The following is a 20262-nucleotide window of genomic DNA, read 5'->3' on the forward strand; positions in this document are numbered from 1 at the left end:
GTCTGTAGTGATATCACTCAGTTACTATTATAGTAATGATGCTCAGTTTGTAGTGATAGTGCTCAGGATTATAGTAATGATGCTCAGTCTGTAATGATAGCACTCAGTTACTATTATAGTAATGTTGCTCAGTCTGCAGTGATAGTGCTCAGTTACTATTATAGTAATAATGCTCAGTCTGAATGGTGCTCAGTCTGTAGTGATAGCTCTCAGGATTATAGTAATGATGCTCAGTCTGTAGTGATAGCTCTCAGTATTATAGTAATGATGCTCAGTCTGTAGTGATAGTGCTTAGTTACTATTATAGTAATGATGCTCAGTCTGCAGTGATAGCACTCAGTTACTATTATAGTAATGATGCTCAGTCTACAGTGATAGCACTCAGTTACTATTATAGTAATGATGCTCAGTCTACAATGTTAGTGCACAGTCTAGACTATGTTAATGGTCTTAGGTCTAGATATAGTAATGGGAGTAAGTAATGGTACATAGCTTGTCTTCAGAGAGAGATGCTTTTACTATTGTTAGATGTGTTTTAGGACTGGTGGACTAGGAAAATGATTCAGTAGGTAAATCATAGGCTGCACAAGCACGAGGACCTGGGCGTGAATCCCCGGCCTTCCCATGTAAAGCTGGACATAGCATCATCTGTAATCCCTAGATTCCTACAGGAAGATGGGAGACAGACACAAAAAACTGGATGCTCACAGCATAAGCAACAATCAAGAGACCCTGTCTCAAAGAGATTGGAAGACAGAAACTGGAGACTGACAACTGAGATTGTCCTTTGACCTCTGCCTACACACCATGGCATACACATGCCAGTAGTCACATACAAGAGCATGTACATGCATCATACATATGAATACTGTCTCTTGAGCAATGTTACCTGTAAAACTATAGTACTATAAAGGATGAAAGATATTCAAAGACTCAGTTTCTCTCCCTCAGACTCCCCTTTAGGCTCCCTACCCCAGTATTCTTAGATTTTAGAACAACTGGAGTTGGCAGCATTGACTGTGAATACTAACGTTCAGGAAACACTGGTGGAAGTGGTTGAGTCTAAGTGACCTATGAGTGTGAGGCAGTCTGCTTTCTTCCTCCAGGATCTTACACATGCTTCTGTGAGCGTAGAGCTCCTGGTTTGTACATAACTGGGTAAAAGGAGATGAGTACTTCCTAATATGCTCCCAACCATCTTCCCCTTGGATTTATTAGAGTGGGTAATGTCAGCTAGAATGGGTTCTACCAATTCTTTGAGTTTCTGTTTGTTTCTCTGTACCTAGTCTGGGATCCTTTATCCAAAATACTTGGGTTTGGAAATATTTCAGATTTCAGAATTTTTCAAATTTGGGCCACAATGATATGGATTTTGACTAGCTATCATCTTTAGTCCAAATGTCTGAGCTGAGATTCAGAATGCTGTGAAAGCTTCAGATTTCAGAACATTCCCATGTAAAGTCTCGGGGCAAGCCCGTGCAGTATAGGTATTCTGAGGCTATCAGAGAGCAGCAGTGACCCTCACGTTTACTACTGAGAACCAAACTGAGCCATTCCCAGGCTGCTGCTGGCAATATCTGTGATCCTGAGCAAAATGGGGGAAAGCTGTCTCAAGAAAAAATGGAAGCCAAGGGAAAGGTTTTGTAATGTAGTAGCCAGGCCTGGAGGAGTGCATTTAGAGCTGAGCCGTTACTTACTTTCCCTCTTTCCCTTTGCCAGGGAGCCAGTGTCTTGCTTTGAGTGTTTTGTTTTCTTACGCCTTAAGGAGAAGCCTTGTTATACCTAAAGCAGAAAGTACCTCCTTCAGGTGCAGGAGGGAAAACTTAAGGCAAGACTATCTGTGGATTGCTAAAAACACAGTCTGTTCTTTGATAAACACGAGGCATCACCCTGTAAGTCAAACAGGGCGATGCCTGTATGAAAATGTGAGAGGTTTGGCAGTCTGTTTTCTTTGATGTGAAGAGAAAAGAGCTGGCTTCCTTTCCCACTCAGCATCCACCCAGCTGCTAACAGCTCTTCAAGGGAACTTGAAAGTGGTGCAGAACCCTCCCGTTTGGCAGATTAAGGGTCTAGGGTGATTAAATGGTTTGATCAAAATCAGAGACTAAAAATGGTCATGGGTCGAGGGCTTCTTCACATCTTGCCAAAGTTCTTCAGAAATCAAAGTGAGTTTTAAATACCTGAGGTACAAATAAATGAGATGCTTTTTTTTTCCTCTAAAGAAAACTGGCCATGCAGCATGGGGAGCCCTTTGAGTGGTCCAACATGACCTTGTGTCCGGAACTCTCCGAGAGTCAAGGAAGGTGTCTAAGCTGACAAGTTCCTGGTCCCTCGGGTGTTCGTCCTGCCATTTCTATATGTCTGTCCCTCACCCCACAGACAGTAAACAGTGTCTACATTTTTCAGAATCTTAGTTCAGTTGCTGTAAATACTTGAATCTGAAAGTCTCATTTAGAAGCCACTTAGGAAGAAAAGTTACTCTCCATGGAAATTGGTATCCTGGAAGTCACTGTGTCTCAATGCATACTTGGGACCAAGTAAAGTATAATTTGGGGGAGTTCTTGTTTGAAATACCAGATCTCAAACTCTACCTCACACTCACAGAAATCTACTTATTTTCTACTTCAAATGATTCTTTAAACATTCAGAAGGTTTAAAATTCAATGTTTATATATACTAGTAAAAATACAAGCTTTTTGTAGAAAATTAAGGGTGTATTTATATATTTTTTGACATAAAAATTTGAACATTATTAACTTATCCTACGTGAATTTATACCAGTCTTTACCTACAGCCTGTGATTGACAGTGTCCTGACTTACAAGATTTTCCGACATTGTAGTGATGCATTTTTGAATTGTAATCCTCCCCTGGGTCACCACATGTGGTACCAACATACAGCACTGTCAGCTCTGGGTCTTTTTCTTAGTCTTGTGCTCAAACACCATGACCAAAGCAAGCTAAGGAGGAAAGGGTTAACTCAGCCTACACTTCCACATTGTTGTTCATCATCAAAGGAAGTCAGGACAAGAAATCAAAAAGAGGTAGAAGCTGATATGGAGGCCTTGGAAGTGTGCTGCTTACTGGCCTGCTTTCTTATAGAACCCAGAACCACCTACCCAAGGATGCCCCAACTTCCGTCAATCACTAACTAAAAAAATGCCCCACATACAGGCATGTGTGCAGCCTAGTCTAATGGAGGCATTTTCTTAATTGAGGTTCCCTCCTCTCAGGTGACTTTAGCTTGTGTCAAGCTTCACATGATCAAAAGGGCAGTAATCAACAACAGCCCACACTCTCCCATCTTGAGCTCTGCTGTTCAGTGGATTAGGTGTAGCCATGGCATGTTTGACCAGGAATGTTGTGTGAAAGGACCACAAGGCTGTATTTGTATCATGAAAAAGCACATGTATTTCTAAGAGGCCACCGCATAAAATATTTCCGAGAGATGACATTTACTTTGAAGGTTGAATGCAGCTCTGTGAGGTGATGTAATGTTGAGGCTGTGCTCAACTTACCCAAGTCACTAGTATAAACTACTCCTTTTCTCTTTGTTTTTAATGTGTTCGTGTGTGTGCATGTGCACATGTATAGATAGGCCAGAAGACAAAGCAGGTTCTGTTCTTTACGCTGTCTGTTTGAGGCACTGTGTCTCTTTGGTCTGCAACTCACCAAATAGACTAACTAGACTGACTGGCCAGGAGCCCCAGAGATCCTCCTGTCCCCATTCTGAAATTGTAAACACAACACCACACACACACACACACACACACACACACACACACACACACACACGCACGCACAGCTATCTCCCTCCCTCCCTCTCCCCACTCTGCGTGTTGGTGGGACAAGACAAGTTATGGCCTTATAACTCAGGTCCTTACCTACTGACCCATCCCCACCCCCACCAACTCTAACTGCTTGTTAACCTCAGTCACTGCTCTCAACAGAGAGTAAACAGTCTAAACATAGGGCTGGAAGGAACTTGTCTCCTAGCTTCTACTTTCCTAGCTCTCCAGAAGTTCAGAGCCTGCTAGTACCTCTAACAGATCATTTTCCCCTCTCAGTCCCCATTTTTCGCTTTTCTATCACTGATTCCACCATAGAAATCATCCAGGTAGGCGGCCTCCAAATCCAAGATGATATTAACTTAATAAGAGCCAGAGCCGAACGAGAAGATTAATGGTATGCCCAGGGTGACCAGTATTGTAGAGGACATTCATCCAAATCTCAGACAGTTGATTGACAGCCTAGCATCCACTCAGGAAGTGTGTGTCCGATAGAGAACAGACAAAATGAGAACACGAGGAAAGCCATACTGGCTGCCAACACTACATGCCAGTCCCCAGGAGGCAGCTCACTGTGTCAAACGGTCACATGTGCATGTTTTAGATTACAAAGGAAAACCCTGTAAACCCCTTCCGGTCTTTCCTGAAGTGACATGGGCTAGAAATCAAATACCAGCTCTCCTTTTGTTCCACAAACAAATAGACCATCTGATTGGGCATGCCCCAGAAATGTGGGAAAGCTACCATTGGGAGTTTTCTCTCCACCCATGGTGAAGTGAGGCATGTGGGAACAGAATGTTTGGGAACAGGGCAATGAAAATTAAAATCATTTCCAGGTCTTCCCTGTGAAGGGGCTGTACAATCATTTCTCCCTGTGTAGATACTCAGTCCTATAATCTCAATAGCTCCCAAGATCAAAGCCAGCCTAGCTACATAGTACATTCCAGAGCAGTCTGGGCTATATGTTAAGACTCTGTCTCAAAGGAAATGAAACAAAAAGAAGTATGTTTTTCACAGTCTTTTTCTTGCATATCCAGAGTGAGCAGGTTTAATTCACCCTCAGCCACCAGCTGTTACCTTTTTTGAAAACAGAGAAGAAAGGAAATGAAATCTCTTAGAAAAGTCATTTATATCTCTTCCTTTTGCTTCAGTAGAGTTCTGTGTTTCCATTTGGCCCCCTTCAGACTGTGTGTATAAACTTAATAACACACACACACACATACCACATCACCTGTCACCTCATTAGCGAGTTTATTTTGAAGCCAAATGTGTCTGGCAGTGGCCTGGAACATGGATTTATGTTCCTCCAAATTCCATGTTCTGACATGGAAGCAGTTTTATGAAGTTCTTATAGTAAGCAAACAAAGAAAGCCATAAATCAAGGTGCTCTTACAAAGTCTCCTTCAATTATTGGAGATCAGGCCTCTATCCCCATCTTTGCAAGATTAGAATCATGGCCCTTCTATACTTAGAGAAGGGAGGAGATGTCAGGGGCAGTCCTGCTTATACACTGAAGGCCTAAAATCAGCCATAGGCCTAAAATCAGCCATAGACCTGACATACATGCATGCTAACACAAAGTCTTGAGTCTCTGTGGGAAAAACACTGAAACATATGGCTATAAGCTATTGTATACAGGCAGTTTTTGAGGAAATTTACCAGCCTGAGTAGTCATAGACCTTGTAAATAGGTAGCCTTGGTGAATAGTACCATCTGCCAAGCACAATCATAGGCAGAGTCATAGTGACCTGTACCCTGAACCTTCACCCAGCCGATACCCTGTTCTGAAAGATATCTATACTCCTGAACACCTACACTCTGGTATCACCCCCTTTCCCACATCCTGCCTTTTTGTGTTTATAACCCCTGTGTGAATAAGTAAAAATTACGATTTGATTAAAAAAAAAAAACATCGGTGGAAATATCAGGTTAGATGGGTTGAGGAAAAGCAGAGAAAGCCCCACCTGTAGGCCTCAGAGGCCATCTGATGACATTCTGAGCTTGTTGATTGGTTGGAAACTAATTCTCTTTATACATTCTAAGGGATTTACCTAATGGTCGAAAAAAAGCTGGGTCAGGTATGGAGGAGAACAGTACAGGGCTGCTGCAAGGGCTAGAGAGTGCCCAAGGGCCTGCACTTGCTGCCTTCCAGAGTTTCCTGGTCACTGTGGTTCTCATCAGTTATGCAGCTGTACAGAAGGATCAATGGAACTTTCCAGACTCTCCAAGCGTATATGCTAATTGCCTTGAGGTGGAGTCTTTGGGTAGCAGTTAACATTAGGAGCTCCAGGAAGCTAAGATCTTCAAATAGAAGCTTGCCACAGGCACTCTGTTCTGTGATGCCCCAGCAGGAGGTCCCTTGCCCCATACGGGTATCCTGCTCTCTATTTTTATGCATTAGAAAGAAAACAAGGATTTGTATGGTTTTTGGTTCTTTTGTTTTATTTTGTTTTGCTTTGCTTTGTTGTACACTGAGAAGACAGCAGTAGACAGGAACAGAAGAAGGCCCTGCAGAAACCTCTTTATAAATTATTCATTCTTTGGTACTCAGTTATGACAGAAAACAGAACAGCCTCAAGCTTGAGGTAATGGCACATGCTTATAATGTCAGCCATTCAGGATATTAAAGCAGGAAGATCCTGGGTTCTGGGCAAACCTGGGCTACATCATGAGATCCTGTCTCAAGAAAATATTATAGTTCGAATAGAGTAAAAATAAGTTACTTTTCTCATGTGTTTGGAGCTTGTAAGTTCAAGATGATGGAGTCAGACGGCTGGGTTTTTTGGAAGGCCTCCTCAAGTTCTGCATGTTATCATTTTGTTTCATCATATTGTGAGCAAGGATCCAGACAGTCTAGAGGATGTCCCTGGGGAGTCCCAGGTATGCTGGAACAAAGAACTGGTCCAGGGACACATGGATAGTGATAGAAATAAACATGCTTTATTAAGAAAAAGAATGCTGTTTTCTGGATGGAACTGAGCTAGAGATTTGTGCACAGGTGGGCCGCAGCTCAAAGCACTCACAGTCCTGGGTTCTTGACCCTTTTTAAATCATGTATGTAGCACCCACCTTCTCCCATATTAGGAGATCATGAGTTTTTCTGTGAGCGAATGTTGTTTGGTTACATACAGCCACAGGAGTGGGAGGCTATCTTCCTGCCATAGGCTGCTTTCCTATGCTGATCTTTGAAAGAGAAATCTCTCTGGTTTCTCCCCGCCCTCAGCATCCAGTCACCCTGTGATAATATTTAGCATCAGTTTTCACCTTAAATGGCTCTTCTTAAGATGTTTACCTTGAGGACTAACTAAGGCCTACATGTATTTCATGGGGGATCCAGTTCAGCCCACGGCCCTTAGCTGAGTCGGTCTTTCGGATAGGTCTAATGTATTTCTTCTCTATTGACTCGGTTGACTATTGCACTTACGCTCTTTATTCTAAAAACTAATCACAGAAGCCATGACTTATAGTAGCACTCTTAATTTTTAATTTCTTGATGTTTTGCATTGGAATAGAATTACATAAATTAGCCCATTTCCCTTTTCCAGCCCCTCTCATCATCCCTCCTCAATCCCTTTCTACGCTACCCCAAGTCTTACGTTGGTAGTCACTTTTACAAATCCAAAACAAGTACTACGGCCACCATTTTTTATGTTATACACCTGAGCGTCACAAACAATCCAGAGGCTGCCTGCTAAGCATGCATTCCATGGCCCATCCTAGTCATCCTATAAAAACAACGTCGTGACTTTCAGACTTTTGAAAATAGTTTTGTTAAGACCCAGTTTCTCCAAAGTGAGCCCTCAATTGAAATCGTCAAGCTAAATTTTATGGCTTCCTCCAGCTCTCCTGGCTTCTCTAAATGGAGTCTCTGGGCTTGAGTGCAGAGTGTGGTTCTATGGCCTCTGTGATGGTGGTGTCATCGCTCTGAGTGTCGTGAGATCTAAAACTTGCCTGGTATTTGCCACATGTCTTGGTGCCAGGCACAACTCAGCTTCTCTGGCTTCCCAGGAAGGAAGTGACATAGCCTCTGTGTTTACAGGGTGCTTGAATAAGGCTAGTCTATATTCTTGCTGACTTGAAGAATCTAAAGACACTTCCCCCAAATTCTACCATGTTTAAATGAAACAGCTACACGTCTTGAATCTTTGCCCTCCACGTGAAAAAAAAAAAAGATTAATTTCCATATTACGAAATCGCAAAAGGTTTCAAGTGCTTTTTTCCTTCCTGTGAGGCTGATAAAGGAGTGAATCTGTAAACTTGTGGCTGGGTTAATTAGCCAGGGTTAATTAATGTTTACCACGCTGGGAAGATGAAAAGAGGTGTATAAACGCCCAGTAATGCAGATCATTTTTCAATTTACTGTTGATGCTTACGGTGCGCGTAAGTACAGACCGCATAAAGCACATGCGTGTTTCCGAGGGATACTGATGCACTGCGGTAATTACGAGGAGTAGACTTCTAAGTGAATTAATTACATGTTCCTGAAGATGATCCCACGCTAATAGTGTTTATTTAGAGACAGGCTGTTGGTTCAAGTTGAACTATTTGGAGAGCTGGGTGAGGTGAGGAGAGGCTAACTGTGCGGGCATGAAAACAGCATTTTAAAGTAACCTTTAAAAATAAATAAATAAAAACATTTCTAGACTCGTGTATTTTCAAGAGAGCCCAAAGAATCTTAGGAGAAGTCCTGTATCAAAGCAGATATTTGAAGCAGTTTGAAAAGATTGGAATATAATCTCCTCTGAACTAGGTAGATTTCCCTAAATGTTAGGAGTTTGGGATCGGATTTTAAGACACCTCCATCCTAGGAATTCCCAAATCCATGGGTGTTCAAACTCCTTATATAGACAGTTTGTATTTGTATAGAACCTATGTGCATGTTCTTGTGTACTGCTCACAATACCTGATCCAGTGCAACTGCTCAGTCAACAGTCACGACCCTGTATTGTTTTGAAAACAGCATGGTAAAAGTCCTATTTGTGTTCAATACAGATGTTTTTTCCTAATATTTTTGATCTGAGGGCTGGAGAGTTGGCTTAGTGGGTGAAGTACTTGTTATGAACATATGAACATATGATCTGAGTTCTGGTCCCCAGTACCACAGCCAAAGCTGGAATGACAACATACAGCTACATACAGCCCTGGATAATGGAGAAAGGAGAAGTGTCTGAGGAACAAGACATCCTAGCATTTGTGTGGGCCTTTTTCTGTGAGCCTTGAGTTCTTTATTGACAAATGAATATTGATGAACTCACCATGGAAGTAGTTAGATTTTCCTTGTTCCAGATTCCTTACAGTGATTCCTTCCCACACCTCACCTCTGTGCACTGTGAGTGCCTTCCTGAAGATAGGTAGATTCCATCCCCAGCCAAACCCTTGATGCTTAGCACTTCTCATTTCCAGACTTGGATGCTATCTTACTTTTTCTGTTGCTGTGATAGAATACCCTGACCAGAGCAGCTTAAGGGAGGAAGGGTTATCTCGGCTTGCAGTTCAAGGACAGGATACATCAAGGCAAGACAATCAAGGCAGCAGGAGCATGAGGCTGCTGGTCACGTGACATACACAGTGAGGAAGCAGAGGGTGATGAATGGTCAGGTTCAGGTGGTAACTTGGGTGGTAACCCAAGCAGAGAAAGGTGTTGCCCACATTTAGGGTAGGTCTACCCTCTGTTGACCTAATAAAAAAGATACCTCATAGGCATGCCTGGAAGCTAACCTAATCTAAATAATCCCTCTCAAGTATGCCAGGAGACTTGTCTCCTTGCTAATTCCAGAGCCTATCCCGTTGACAGTCAGTACTATTCATCAGTCTCCCTGCGCTTTGTTAAGGGAACATGTGAATGAGTTTCTGCAGGAGAGAAAGGGCCATTGCCCTAGCTAGGACTGCTCCCCGGAAAGCAAGATTGTGTTAAAGACAAACAGGCCAGTGTACAGAAGAGAAGAGTATACAGGATGTGTTTAGGGTTTTTAAAATATGCATACATTAGCATTTAAATGAGCTGTCATGCCTACAGAGATGTATTGTGTGTAGGGAACATAGTTCATCCTCCATTGTGGTGATCTGTGTATTTAGGCACATTTTCCACACTCACCCCCTATTTTTCAGTATATCTTTCTCCGTGAAATTGTCCACAGATGTTGGCATCTTCTTTTCTACCACAAGTTCACCATTTTTGACCCATGTTTTTCATCTTCCTAAATATAGTAATCTGTCAGTCACTCATCAACCGGAATCCATTGTACTGAGCTCTCTTCCTAGCACAGCAGCGTGATTCCCATCCCGGTCATCTGCTGTGGTCTTACGCAGGCCAGGCAGAGTTCTCTTCCAAGTTTGAGGGGGAACACTTGTGAGCAGGGCCCAATATATTTGTGTAAGTCTCACGGGACCATGCTATAAGGGACAGTAGTCATGGAAACCACAGTGAAGAGTTGTCTGCAGCTGCACAGCTATGGACAGCAGTCCTGTGGCCGTGATAGCAGAGCTGCCCTTCTCCTTCAGTTTCTTTTGAAGACATACACTATAGCTGAAGTCCTATGTGACTTACTCGCTTCAAAGAAAACTTTGGATCCATTTGTAAGGGCCTGATATTCTTTAGATGTAAGAGGCTGGTTTCCTTTCTATCAGCTGCCTCAGAGGTGTCTCAGAGCTCAAGTGGGGAGGGAAGAATCCCAGTACTGATGCCCAGAACATCCTACAGCAGCCGAGGAGGAACCAGGGGACTCTGGGCTCAACCAGGCTGCAGTCTGACTCTGTGTAATGTATGCAAGAAAGTAAAAACTTCATCTTAATTTTTTTCATCCCTCATTCTACTTTTTTGTTTGTCCATGCTAAAAATTAGTTTTTCAAAATAGTAGGAGGTGCTATTGTAAATATTCTGACCTTTCATTTTTAAGCAAATATATTTTAACACCAAGTATGACGAAGACCCTTCCAGTAAACTGAAAATTAAGGACTGCAGAATCCAACTGGAAAGAATTCTTCCCCTTGAGTCCATGCCCAAACTTAATAAATCTGTACTACCAGTAATGCCTCAGTAGTCTCAAAGACGACATTCTCTATGGCCACAGCCGTAACAATTAAATAAGAAAACGAGGCTAGAAGAACAGCTGGAAGAAAGAGCCTGCTATTTTAAAATGTAAAACACCGCTAAATTCATTTATTTGTTTATTATTTATTTATTTATTTTGCACTAAATGAAACATTACTCTGGTTCCTTCCTGCAAGAATATGGCAGGGTCACAGTGAAGTCTTTGTCACAGAGGTTAGGCTTCGGCAGCAGCATTGAGAGAATTCCACAGAATGATTACATTGAAAAATCCTTTGCCTTAGCCCTAACAGTGGGCATCTCTCAACTGCCCAAGGCAACTGATATATCCCTGCTCCCCAGAATGTGAAGAAACAGTTTCTTGGGTTGAAGGTTGTCTGAAAGAATTGTTCTATGATCATTACTAAAAGACCACATTTGGGATTCTGTCTGCAAAAACTGCATAGCTTATATCTGGATATGTTAATACCCATACCATGCCATTTCACTAAAAACTGACCAGAGGAAGACACTTACCTTTATAAAGATTGGACCTATACGAGAGTGTCTCCCCGTACAGCCTAGATTGGCCTTAATTAAACTCCGGATTCTTGGGCTTCCACCTCCCAAGTGCTAGGATTATAGCTGTGGGTCAGGATACCTGAAAAATAACCTGCCTGGTCTGGCCCCAGTGAGAGAACCCTCAAGAGACTTGAGGTCCCAAGAGGGTGTGGGGGAGTTCCAGGGAGAGAGTAAGGATATCCTCTTAGAGAGGGGGGAGGGATATGGAATGAGGAACAGTCAGAAGGTGGACCCAGAGGGGGATAAGGACTGGACTGTAAAAAAAAAGATTAAAGAATAATAATAATAGATAAGTAAGTAAATGAATGAATGAATGAATGAATAAATAAATAAAATAATTTCTAAAAGAAAAAAATGAATTAAAATTAATAAAGTAAGTTAAATATATAATGATCTCTTAGTGCTAGATTCTTCACTATGTGGTTCATTTTTAAAGCAAGCACATTCATGTAGTTTGTATGTATGAGCATTAGAACTTTAGCACATAGAACTCTCTTTCAGAGACCATTGCTGTAGTGTGAAAACTGTGCTATCAGTGCCTCAGGTTGCTGACATCCCAGGGGGATTAAGACCCCCTAAAGTGGTTGGAAATAAGATCAGGACCTTGGCCCAAGTTCCATAAATAAACACGGAAGGGGAAGCTTTTTAATCCTCTCGCCAAGGCCAAGGAGCCTGGCTGCGTTTTTCATCTTGATTTCTGGCTAAGCAGTTGATAGAACTGAGCTGTTTGATGTAGGAGTTTGAAAGCCACAAGGAAACTCCTCTTCAAGGGAAGGACACTTCTGAAACTTCAGTCTAGGCCAGACGATGGTATTTCAGGAAAATGTCATTTGCAATAAGGAGTATTTTCACAAGTGATGTACAGCTTTTTGTGAGTTCTTTCTGGTGACAGTTGCCTGCCATAAGTGGACCGAACACACCCCCATTTGAAACTCTGTGGTCAGGAAACTTCTAAACAAAAATAAACCTCAGTTTGGACATGAGTCTAAACTCTGGGCAAACCTCGGGATTGATGGTGTAGCTCAAAATAAAAGAGCTGCCCTAATTTTCTGGGCGTCAAAGTTCAACTAGGTTTGTGGGGGCTCGTTGCTGTGTGGTGATCTCTATAGATGTTTTCTCCCAGCTTGGGAAACAGTCCTACACTGCTAATTCCCTCTCAGCCACGTAGGTAAACTGCTCACTCCACTTCACTGGGCACAAAAAAGGATATTTGGTGGGGAGAGCAACTCAAATTCAGATTGCTTAACTTCTTTTAAGTGTGAAGTAGGGTGTCAGAGCCTAGTGGGAGTTCCCATGGCAACCAAACAGCCTCCACTTGGGTTGGTTGTTTTTCTCATTGCGGGGACAACATCTGACAAGAAAGAATTTGAAGGAGGAAGGGATTGGGTTTAGCTTCCAGTTTGAGGGAAGATAGCCCATTATGAAGGGGAAGGCGTGGTGGCAGCAAGCAACTGTTCACATTGCATCCAAAGTCAGGAAGCAGAGAGGGAACCAGAAGTAAGACTGGGCTATAAAGTCTCAAGGCTCACCCTCAGGGACTGACTTCCTTCTTCTGTGAGGCTTCACCTCCAAGAGAGTCAGCAAACTTCCCTGATAGCACCAGCAGCGATGAACCAAGGTGTTCAGATCCATGAGGCTGTTCAGGATCGCCCACATCCGTATGCCAATTCACACAGAATGTCATGACATGGACATTTAAAGAAGTGAAAGACATCGAGTGTCCCTGGAGAAAAACAGACCACTACTGGGAATGGCTCATCTAAACAAAAATAGGGGGTGACAGATTCAGGCATTATCACACTACCCTCATGAAACTCTTGAGCTACACCTTAAACCTCTTTGACCTTAGGGTTTTTTTGGGGGGGGGCAATAATAATCCTTGAAATTATCTCTTTCTAAATAATGTTAAACTTTTCATGGGCTGATGAGAGAAATACATTAGGAACTGGGGTACTCCGGTTTCAGTTATAATATCAGTTCTGCTACTCAATATGTATTTATCTATATATTATTTGATTTGAGGCATAATCTCACTCCATACATAATGCTGGCTTAGAACTCACTATATATCCAGGCTGGCATCGAACTTATGATCCTCCAGTTTCAGCCTCCCATGTGTTAGTATTGCAAGCATGGGCTAGCATGTCTTGCATGTTAATTTTAAACCTTCTCAGAATGGATGTTTGTGTATTCTGTTCTCAGTGGGGGTTGCTATGGGTACCAAATGAGCCAGTGAGTAGTTATAAAGGCCACAGATGTGGACAGTGTCAGGAGGGTAGTGGGGCTTTTTTTTAAGGTGCTATAGCAGAACTCAAGTGCTTGGTGGCCTGGTCATGGCACTGGAGATAGCCGTGGCTTGTACATAGTCAGAGCACATACAGTAACCATAGGAAGACTCCATATGTCCCCCACAAGTCAGCATCCCTATTAGCTGCTGCTTCACGGAGCCAAGCTAAGTCTGTCCAGCCAGGCTGGTCTGGAAAGTGTCCACCGTGCAGAAACATTCCTCCTTTCTGGGAAGAGCCAGGAATGAAGTGTGACCTGGTGCTTTCTTGTGTGTACTTTCTTATTCCCAGAGACTAGGAAACATCAGCCTGCTTCCCAAAAACTTCTGTGCTGCCCCTTCCTGCTTAATAAATGATTTCTCAGAGAAGGTAATCATGGCTGTTTTTAATTTTCCTGGGCCATCCTGGTGTAGAAATATGGCCTTAGATGTTAGCTTTAAGCAGCCGAGTGTTGGGTTTGCAGACTAAGACTTTCTGAAGGTGTCCTCCAGTGCATGTCTTCTCCTGGGGATGGTGCTTCTTAGCTGTGCATGACACTCTCTGCAGACTGGTCTGTCTGTGATGATGGAAACTGAGGCCACTACATTAATGCTTGTGCATGGCTTATGGCTCTGGTCCTCTCAGACTTCACCACTAGTGACGACTGTCCTTTGTGACAATCGTCACCTGGGAATCCTCTAAATATGCATATTTACTACCCTGCATCCAAAGAGTAGAAAGAGCACTAGGATTCTGCCTTTCTTTTCTTTTTTCTGAGACAAATTTTTGCTGGGTAACCCAGGAGATCCTCGAATTTGCTATATACCCCAGGTAAGCTCTAAACTTGAAATCCTCCTGTCTCAGCCTCCCAAGTGCTGGAATTATGAGCATGCCTTAGGATACATGCCATAATTCTGTACTTCCAAGATCCCCAATGGACACCTACGGCTTGAGCTTGAGTTTACATGACAGGATTTAAGTAACAAAGCTCCAGAGACTGTCACCGAAGCACCTGGAATCTTGTGGATAAGGAACACAGACTTAAAGAGTTTCAGAGGCCACAGGGACATTAATAATAGTATCACATTAGTATAGGCTGAGCCAAGAGTTAGACATGCACAAGCTCTGGTTAGAAAATTAAATTTGATCTCATAGTTCTAGAATGGGCAAAATGGCCAGAATGGATGATGGCTGATTTGTAGTGGAGCCCTTTGATAGGAAAAATTACAGCCCTACTTCCGGTGCCCTTAGAGGCCAAGGGACAATGTAAAAGATTAAAATTGTTTTAGAAGAATCCTCTGTTAAAATTAAAAAGAAATTTCCATTTTGATAGAGGTATTTGTTCATAAGGAATCAAAGAATTAAAATTAAGACAGATATAATGTCAATAAAGATTCAATCCTAGAAGAAAAACAGGGCAAGCCTGATGAACCACTGGTTCAGTGGACTCTAAACCAAGCCTTTAATGGCCTTATTTGACTAAGACTACTCCTTGTTTATATGAAGAAAAAAAATCCTAAGTATGTCCAGTATATGGAAGGCATCAGTCAGTAATTAATTACCAATAATTATGAAGCTTATAGAAAGACTGACTCAATGACTATAAGTTTAATTTTTTAAAAACCTGAAATGTAGTCCTTAAGATTTTGAAAAATTATTTGGCTGATGTGTCATTTAATAGTTACAAGGAGCCAATGGGATGGAATATGTAGGGTTCATGTGTTCCCTCCTCAGGCAGACCTTTAATTCATGAGGCCATTTCCCTAAAATAGAATGACCGTGGACACCTTTTGTGTCCACAAAACCAAAACTTTAAAATCATTTGAAGATGAAATCATCGTGACCCTCTTTTGATGTTGCTTTCCTTGAAGTAGCTCAAATGTCAAATGTTTTCCACAATAGCTAAGTGGTGGCGCTCGCCCTCCCCTCCCCCACCCCACGTTCCTGTTTACTCTCAGCTTGATTTGCCCACATAAATCATCAAAGCGTTTTTTGAAAGAGGAAGGTGATGAGGTTCACTCTGTGTGTGTGTGTGTGTGTGTGTGTGTGTAATTCACGCCCATTACATAAACAGTAAGTAAAATATTACAATCACTGGGCTTCATTAAATATTCCTACTTAACCTTCAAAGACTCAAGTGTCTGGGTACTACAGAAGATTCTTCACTACAGAAGTAACTGATGTAATGTTAGGTGATAACAAATCACTGTCAGAAGGGGAAACGGGAGTCTTGGGAAAATGAATGTTGTCCCTTAGCTTACTATAGCCATTGGCAAGATATTAGATATTTAAAGGCTACAGTGATCCTTGGTATAGGCCATGGAATTGGGATAAAATATTAAATTAATTCAAATAAAAGTATAACCCGTCAGAGCCGCCACCAGCACAGTAGAAGATGGTTTCCAGTGGGTTTGCCTCACCTTGGGATCAAAGCTCATAATGGGAAGTGAAAACAGTCACTCTGGTCACAGGCACAATTAATTGCCCTGTGCCAGTACATTTACCAGCAGTAAAGTCCTGGGTCCTTAATCACAAAGTAGCTGGCTGTCTTGAATATCTTATGATCACAAAGTAGAGTCCTACCGTGCTAATGGTAATCCTGCCGAATTTATCCAGCACTCTGCCCTTAATAGCATACTGAGTTCCTTGTTCCAAATGACGTAGCCACAAGTGGTTACTTTTAAATTTTCTGTGTTAAATTAAGGTAATAACATGGATCCCTGCTACTGGTGCTAATGGACTTTTCTCACAACTGAAAATGTCCCTTTTCTTGAATATTTCAACCTTTTACATAAATTTCCTAATAGTTTTTTTTGTTGTTTTGAAAGTATTTAGATGATTTTTTAAATATATATCGATACTTTGCCTGCATATATGAATTGGCACTACATATGTGCCTGCTAGAAGAAGGTATCAGATCCCCTGGAACCATGTGGTGCTGGGAACTGGACCCTGGTCCTGTGCAAGAACAACCAGTGTTCTTAAGTAATAAGCCATTGCCACAGCTCCGTCCCCATCATGTGAATTGTGTGTTCTGTTCACAGCAGTGGGGCTTTGTGTCTTGTGTCCATTTGGAAGAAGTATCTTGCCAACAACTTTAAGGATAAATGAGAAAAGGGTGCCATGGTTATCTGTGCCTGAACTTTCTGGGACTCTGTATACAAACAGATCCAAATATAAGATCTTCCTACTGTGAGTCCTTATTCTCCCTTTTTTTCACAGCCAGAAACAAGATGGTCATGGGATCTACTCTCTCCAGCTGCTCTAGTCTGAGACATCCCTGTTAGAGTGGGAGAGGGGGCAACGTTCACTCTGTAGGCACTCCCATGATGATAACCCGCACTGTTCAATTCCACAGCTCAAGAAGGATGCTGTAGACAGGAAGGGGTTGTAACCCACAAGGCTGATGAAGTTGGCTAGGAACACTGACAAGCCCTATCTCGGATGAACTCAATACACAGTGGGGACTCATTGAAATGGAAAGGAGTCATGCCTTACCTGGGAAGGATCTAGGGAAGGCAGTCAAATGCTGATTGGTAAGGAGAGCAGTGATCAGTCAGCTCATATTGCTTTAATGATATCTGAGCTCGATGTAGTGGTACATTCCTATAATCTTAGAATTGGGCAGTGGGGGATTATGAGTTCAAGGTTATCCTCATCTACGTAGAGTTTGAGGCTAGCCTTGAGTCCATGAGATATGAGACTCTTGTCTTCAAGTAAAGCAATAACAGCAACAAAAACCAACAGCTAGTAATTTATAAACTTTATATATATATAAATTTATAACTAGGTAATTTATAAAAAATAAAAATTCGCTTCTCACAGTCCTAACTACAAGTCTAAGAAGATGCTGGAAGCGTCAGTGTCTTAGAGAACTCAACGTTTTCTCATTCAGAGCGGTGACTTTTTGCTGTGCCCTCCAGAGAGAACAAAGCCTTACTCCATTCATAGCAATGAGTGCCTTCACTTAATCCCATCCCCCAACACCACACAACCCTATGTATTGTTACTTTACTGGGGAATAAATTTCAATACATGAATTTTGAGGGACATTCATATGGTAGCAGGCAGTAAGTCCTCAGCTACACTTATCAAGGCAAAATTGGGGGGAGGTCACAGAACAGGAGGAAGGTTCAGAATTGGAATTCAGTGTTAAGGATGTATCACGGATAGTTCCGAGGCTGATTCTGCCTCAGCCCTAACTGGCTTGAGAAGGCAGGAGGGAGAAGAAGAGAACCAAGCCTGTAGTCCCTAGAGGAGGCTCAAGGTCATATACCCTCCACATTCTCAGAATATGTAAAATGAGAAAGAAGAGCCAGTCTGAAGAAATACCTTTTCAACGCAGTCCACACAAAGATCTATCCACTTTCAAGCATGGGTGACATTTTCAAAGGGGAAAGTTGTAGAAAGAAATATAAGAAGAAAAATGTTAAGGACACAGAGCTTGCTTACGTTTCTTCCTTCCTTGGTTTTTTTTTCTTTCTCTCTTCCTGAGGAGGGGCCAACAGTTTCAGACATTATAGGGAAATAGCAAGACACTGAAAAAGTTTCAAAGTCTAGGAAGTATGTGGTAATAAATGCCATAGAAACCCCAAGGAGCCAAGAGCTCCCTCCTGGTTCTTGCTTCTCAAGGTGGATGTGTGGGCATCAATAATTATTCCAGACTATCTTGACTTCAGGGTATAACCAGTCAAAGTGCTAACCAGTCAAGTGCTAACCAGTCAAAGCATAAGATTTATATAAAAGAAATGCCCACTTAATTTATTAAATCAGACTTTGGCCAAGTTATTGGCCATTACCTGTGACTTGGTAAGACATGAAAAAGCCTAGCAGAAGTCTAATGAGGGCCTTTTATCTGTGTGGGAAAGGTCATTGCAAGCATCAAATATTGAATCTGAGATCAGTGCCATACTGAGTAGGTATATATTATAACTCAAATTAGACTTCAAAAGAACTAATTTGCTAGAGGTTCTATCATTTAAAATAATCTCTTGTAATAAAACTGACTCTACAGGAAGATATTAATCGCATACTTTATGCTGTCCCTTTAAATTGTTTTAATGGGTACATATTTGAGCAGAATTAATTTTTCCAGTAAAGTGGCTTTTTTTGTCAACTTCAAAGGGAATTTAAAGGATGGCAGTAAAATGTTACAAGTATAAATCCAGATTTAACTTTCTTTATTTTCTCCAGCATTAATACTAATGAGTGATTGGCTTGAAATATAATTTGGTAAATTGTTTGACATAGGCATAACTAATGACACATTTAATTATCCAGATATTAATACCATATGATCAATGGGCCTCTGATTTTTTAACTACAATTAAACTGTCAGGGGAGCTTTTTGTAAGATAATAGGGAGATTCCCAAATCTTCTGGAATTTTGGGGGGGGGGTTGTTGGTGGTGATGGTAGCAACTACATTCATTATAATATTATATTCTGTTTTTCTTTTTCCCCAATAAGCTTTATTTTAATAATGAAAGGTATGATTGGAGGATTTCTCACTGGACTCTCAGGTCTTTGGGTAGATCAGGTATATACCATAAGTTTTTTTTTGTTTTGTTTTTCTTTTGTTTTTGTTTTTTGGGTTTAGGGGGTTTGGGGGGTTATTTATTCTTTTTGTTTTTGTTTTTTTGCAGAGAGGAAGAAGCTACAGAAAAGAAAGTCAGGAACTTTCATCTCAGGTCACATGTGTGATGCTGAGCGTCAGAGATAGGAGATTAGCCCAGAGAATCAGCATTCTTCAGTGTCCATAGGAGTGTATACCTTGAAAATGCATGTTTTTAGTTCCTGTTGCATCTGGGGAAGGCTGCTGTTTTCAGAGCAAAGGGGATGGCTGAATGGAGAAGCTGCCCATTTATAACACTTTCTCACCCACCCACATGTTCACAGAAGGTGGGGGTAGATAAAATGTCTTGGTTCCCAGGCTGCACCGTGCCTACTTCCATGCTTGCTGTTAACACACCACCCTGGTGCCACATCATAGCATACTGTAGATTCCTTCCTGATCACTGGATACATGAGGAGTCTGTGGTTAGGAAAAGGCAGTTAGTCCTCCAGGTCTTCCCTCCAGAAGAGGGAATCAGCAGCAGGATCAGCCAGTCTCAATAGGCTCAAAGCAGCCCATCTGGACAATTGCTAGCTGTGACTTTCCTTAAGGTGCTCCATTTTGACATATTAGGTGGTACCAATGACACCTCGTCACACATAGCACATAGTCAGTAGGAATGGCTGCTGAAGTATAGGCTGCTGTGAACATACATTAACCAAGGACACAATGGCTTTTCCTTAGATGAGCTGCTTCAGAAAGAGCAGAACTACTCCGACGATGTCTTGGCCAACATGATCAGTGAGCCCAGGATCAGTTACGGAAACGATGCTCTCATGCCTTCTCTGACTGAAACCAAGACCACTGTGGAGCTCCTGCCCGTGAATGGGGAGTTCAGCCTGGATGATCTCCAGCCATGGCATCCTTTCGGGGTGGACTCCGTGCCAGCCAACACAGAAAACGAAGGTAAGATCCCTAGCTGGAGCCAAAAGCTTTCTGGGATGTGTGTGTGTGTGTGTGTGTGTGTGTGTGTGTGTGTGTGTGTGTGT

At 42.0% G+C, this 20262-nt stretch overlaps 1 protein-coding gene across 6 annotated transcripts in view; it reads left to right on the top strand.

Moving 5' to 3' along the window:
* The window catches only part of App (amyloid beta precursor protein), a 223339-nt gene that overhangs the window by 179697 nt on the left and 23380 nt on the right, over positions 1 to 20262 (top strand). For all 6 annotated transcript variants that reach the window (XM_028757201.1, XM_028757202.1, XM_028757203.1 and 3 more), the window contains one exon: positions 19958 to 20179. In XM_028757201.1, the coding sequence (XP_028613034.1) occupies positions 19958 to 20179 (222 nt within the window). The remainder of the gene's footprint in view (positions 1 to 19957; positions 20180 to 20262) is intronic.

The sequence above is a fragment of the Grammomys surdaster genome, unplaced genomic scaffold, assembly GCF_004785775.1.
Source record: "Grammomys surdaster isolate TR1022 unplaced genomic scaffold, NIH_TR_1.0 126153, whole genome shotgun sequence".
NCBI lineage: Eukaryota > Metazoa > Chordata > Mammalia > Rodentia > Muridae > Grammomys > Grammomys surdaster.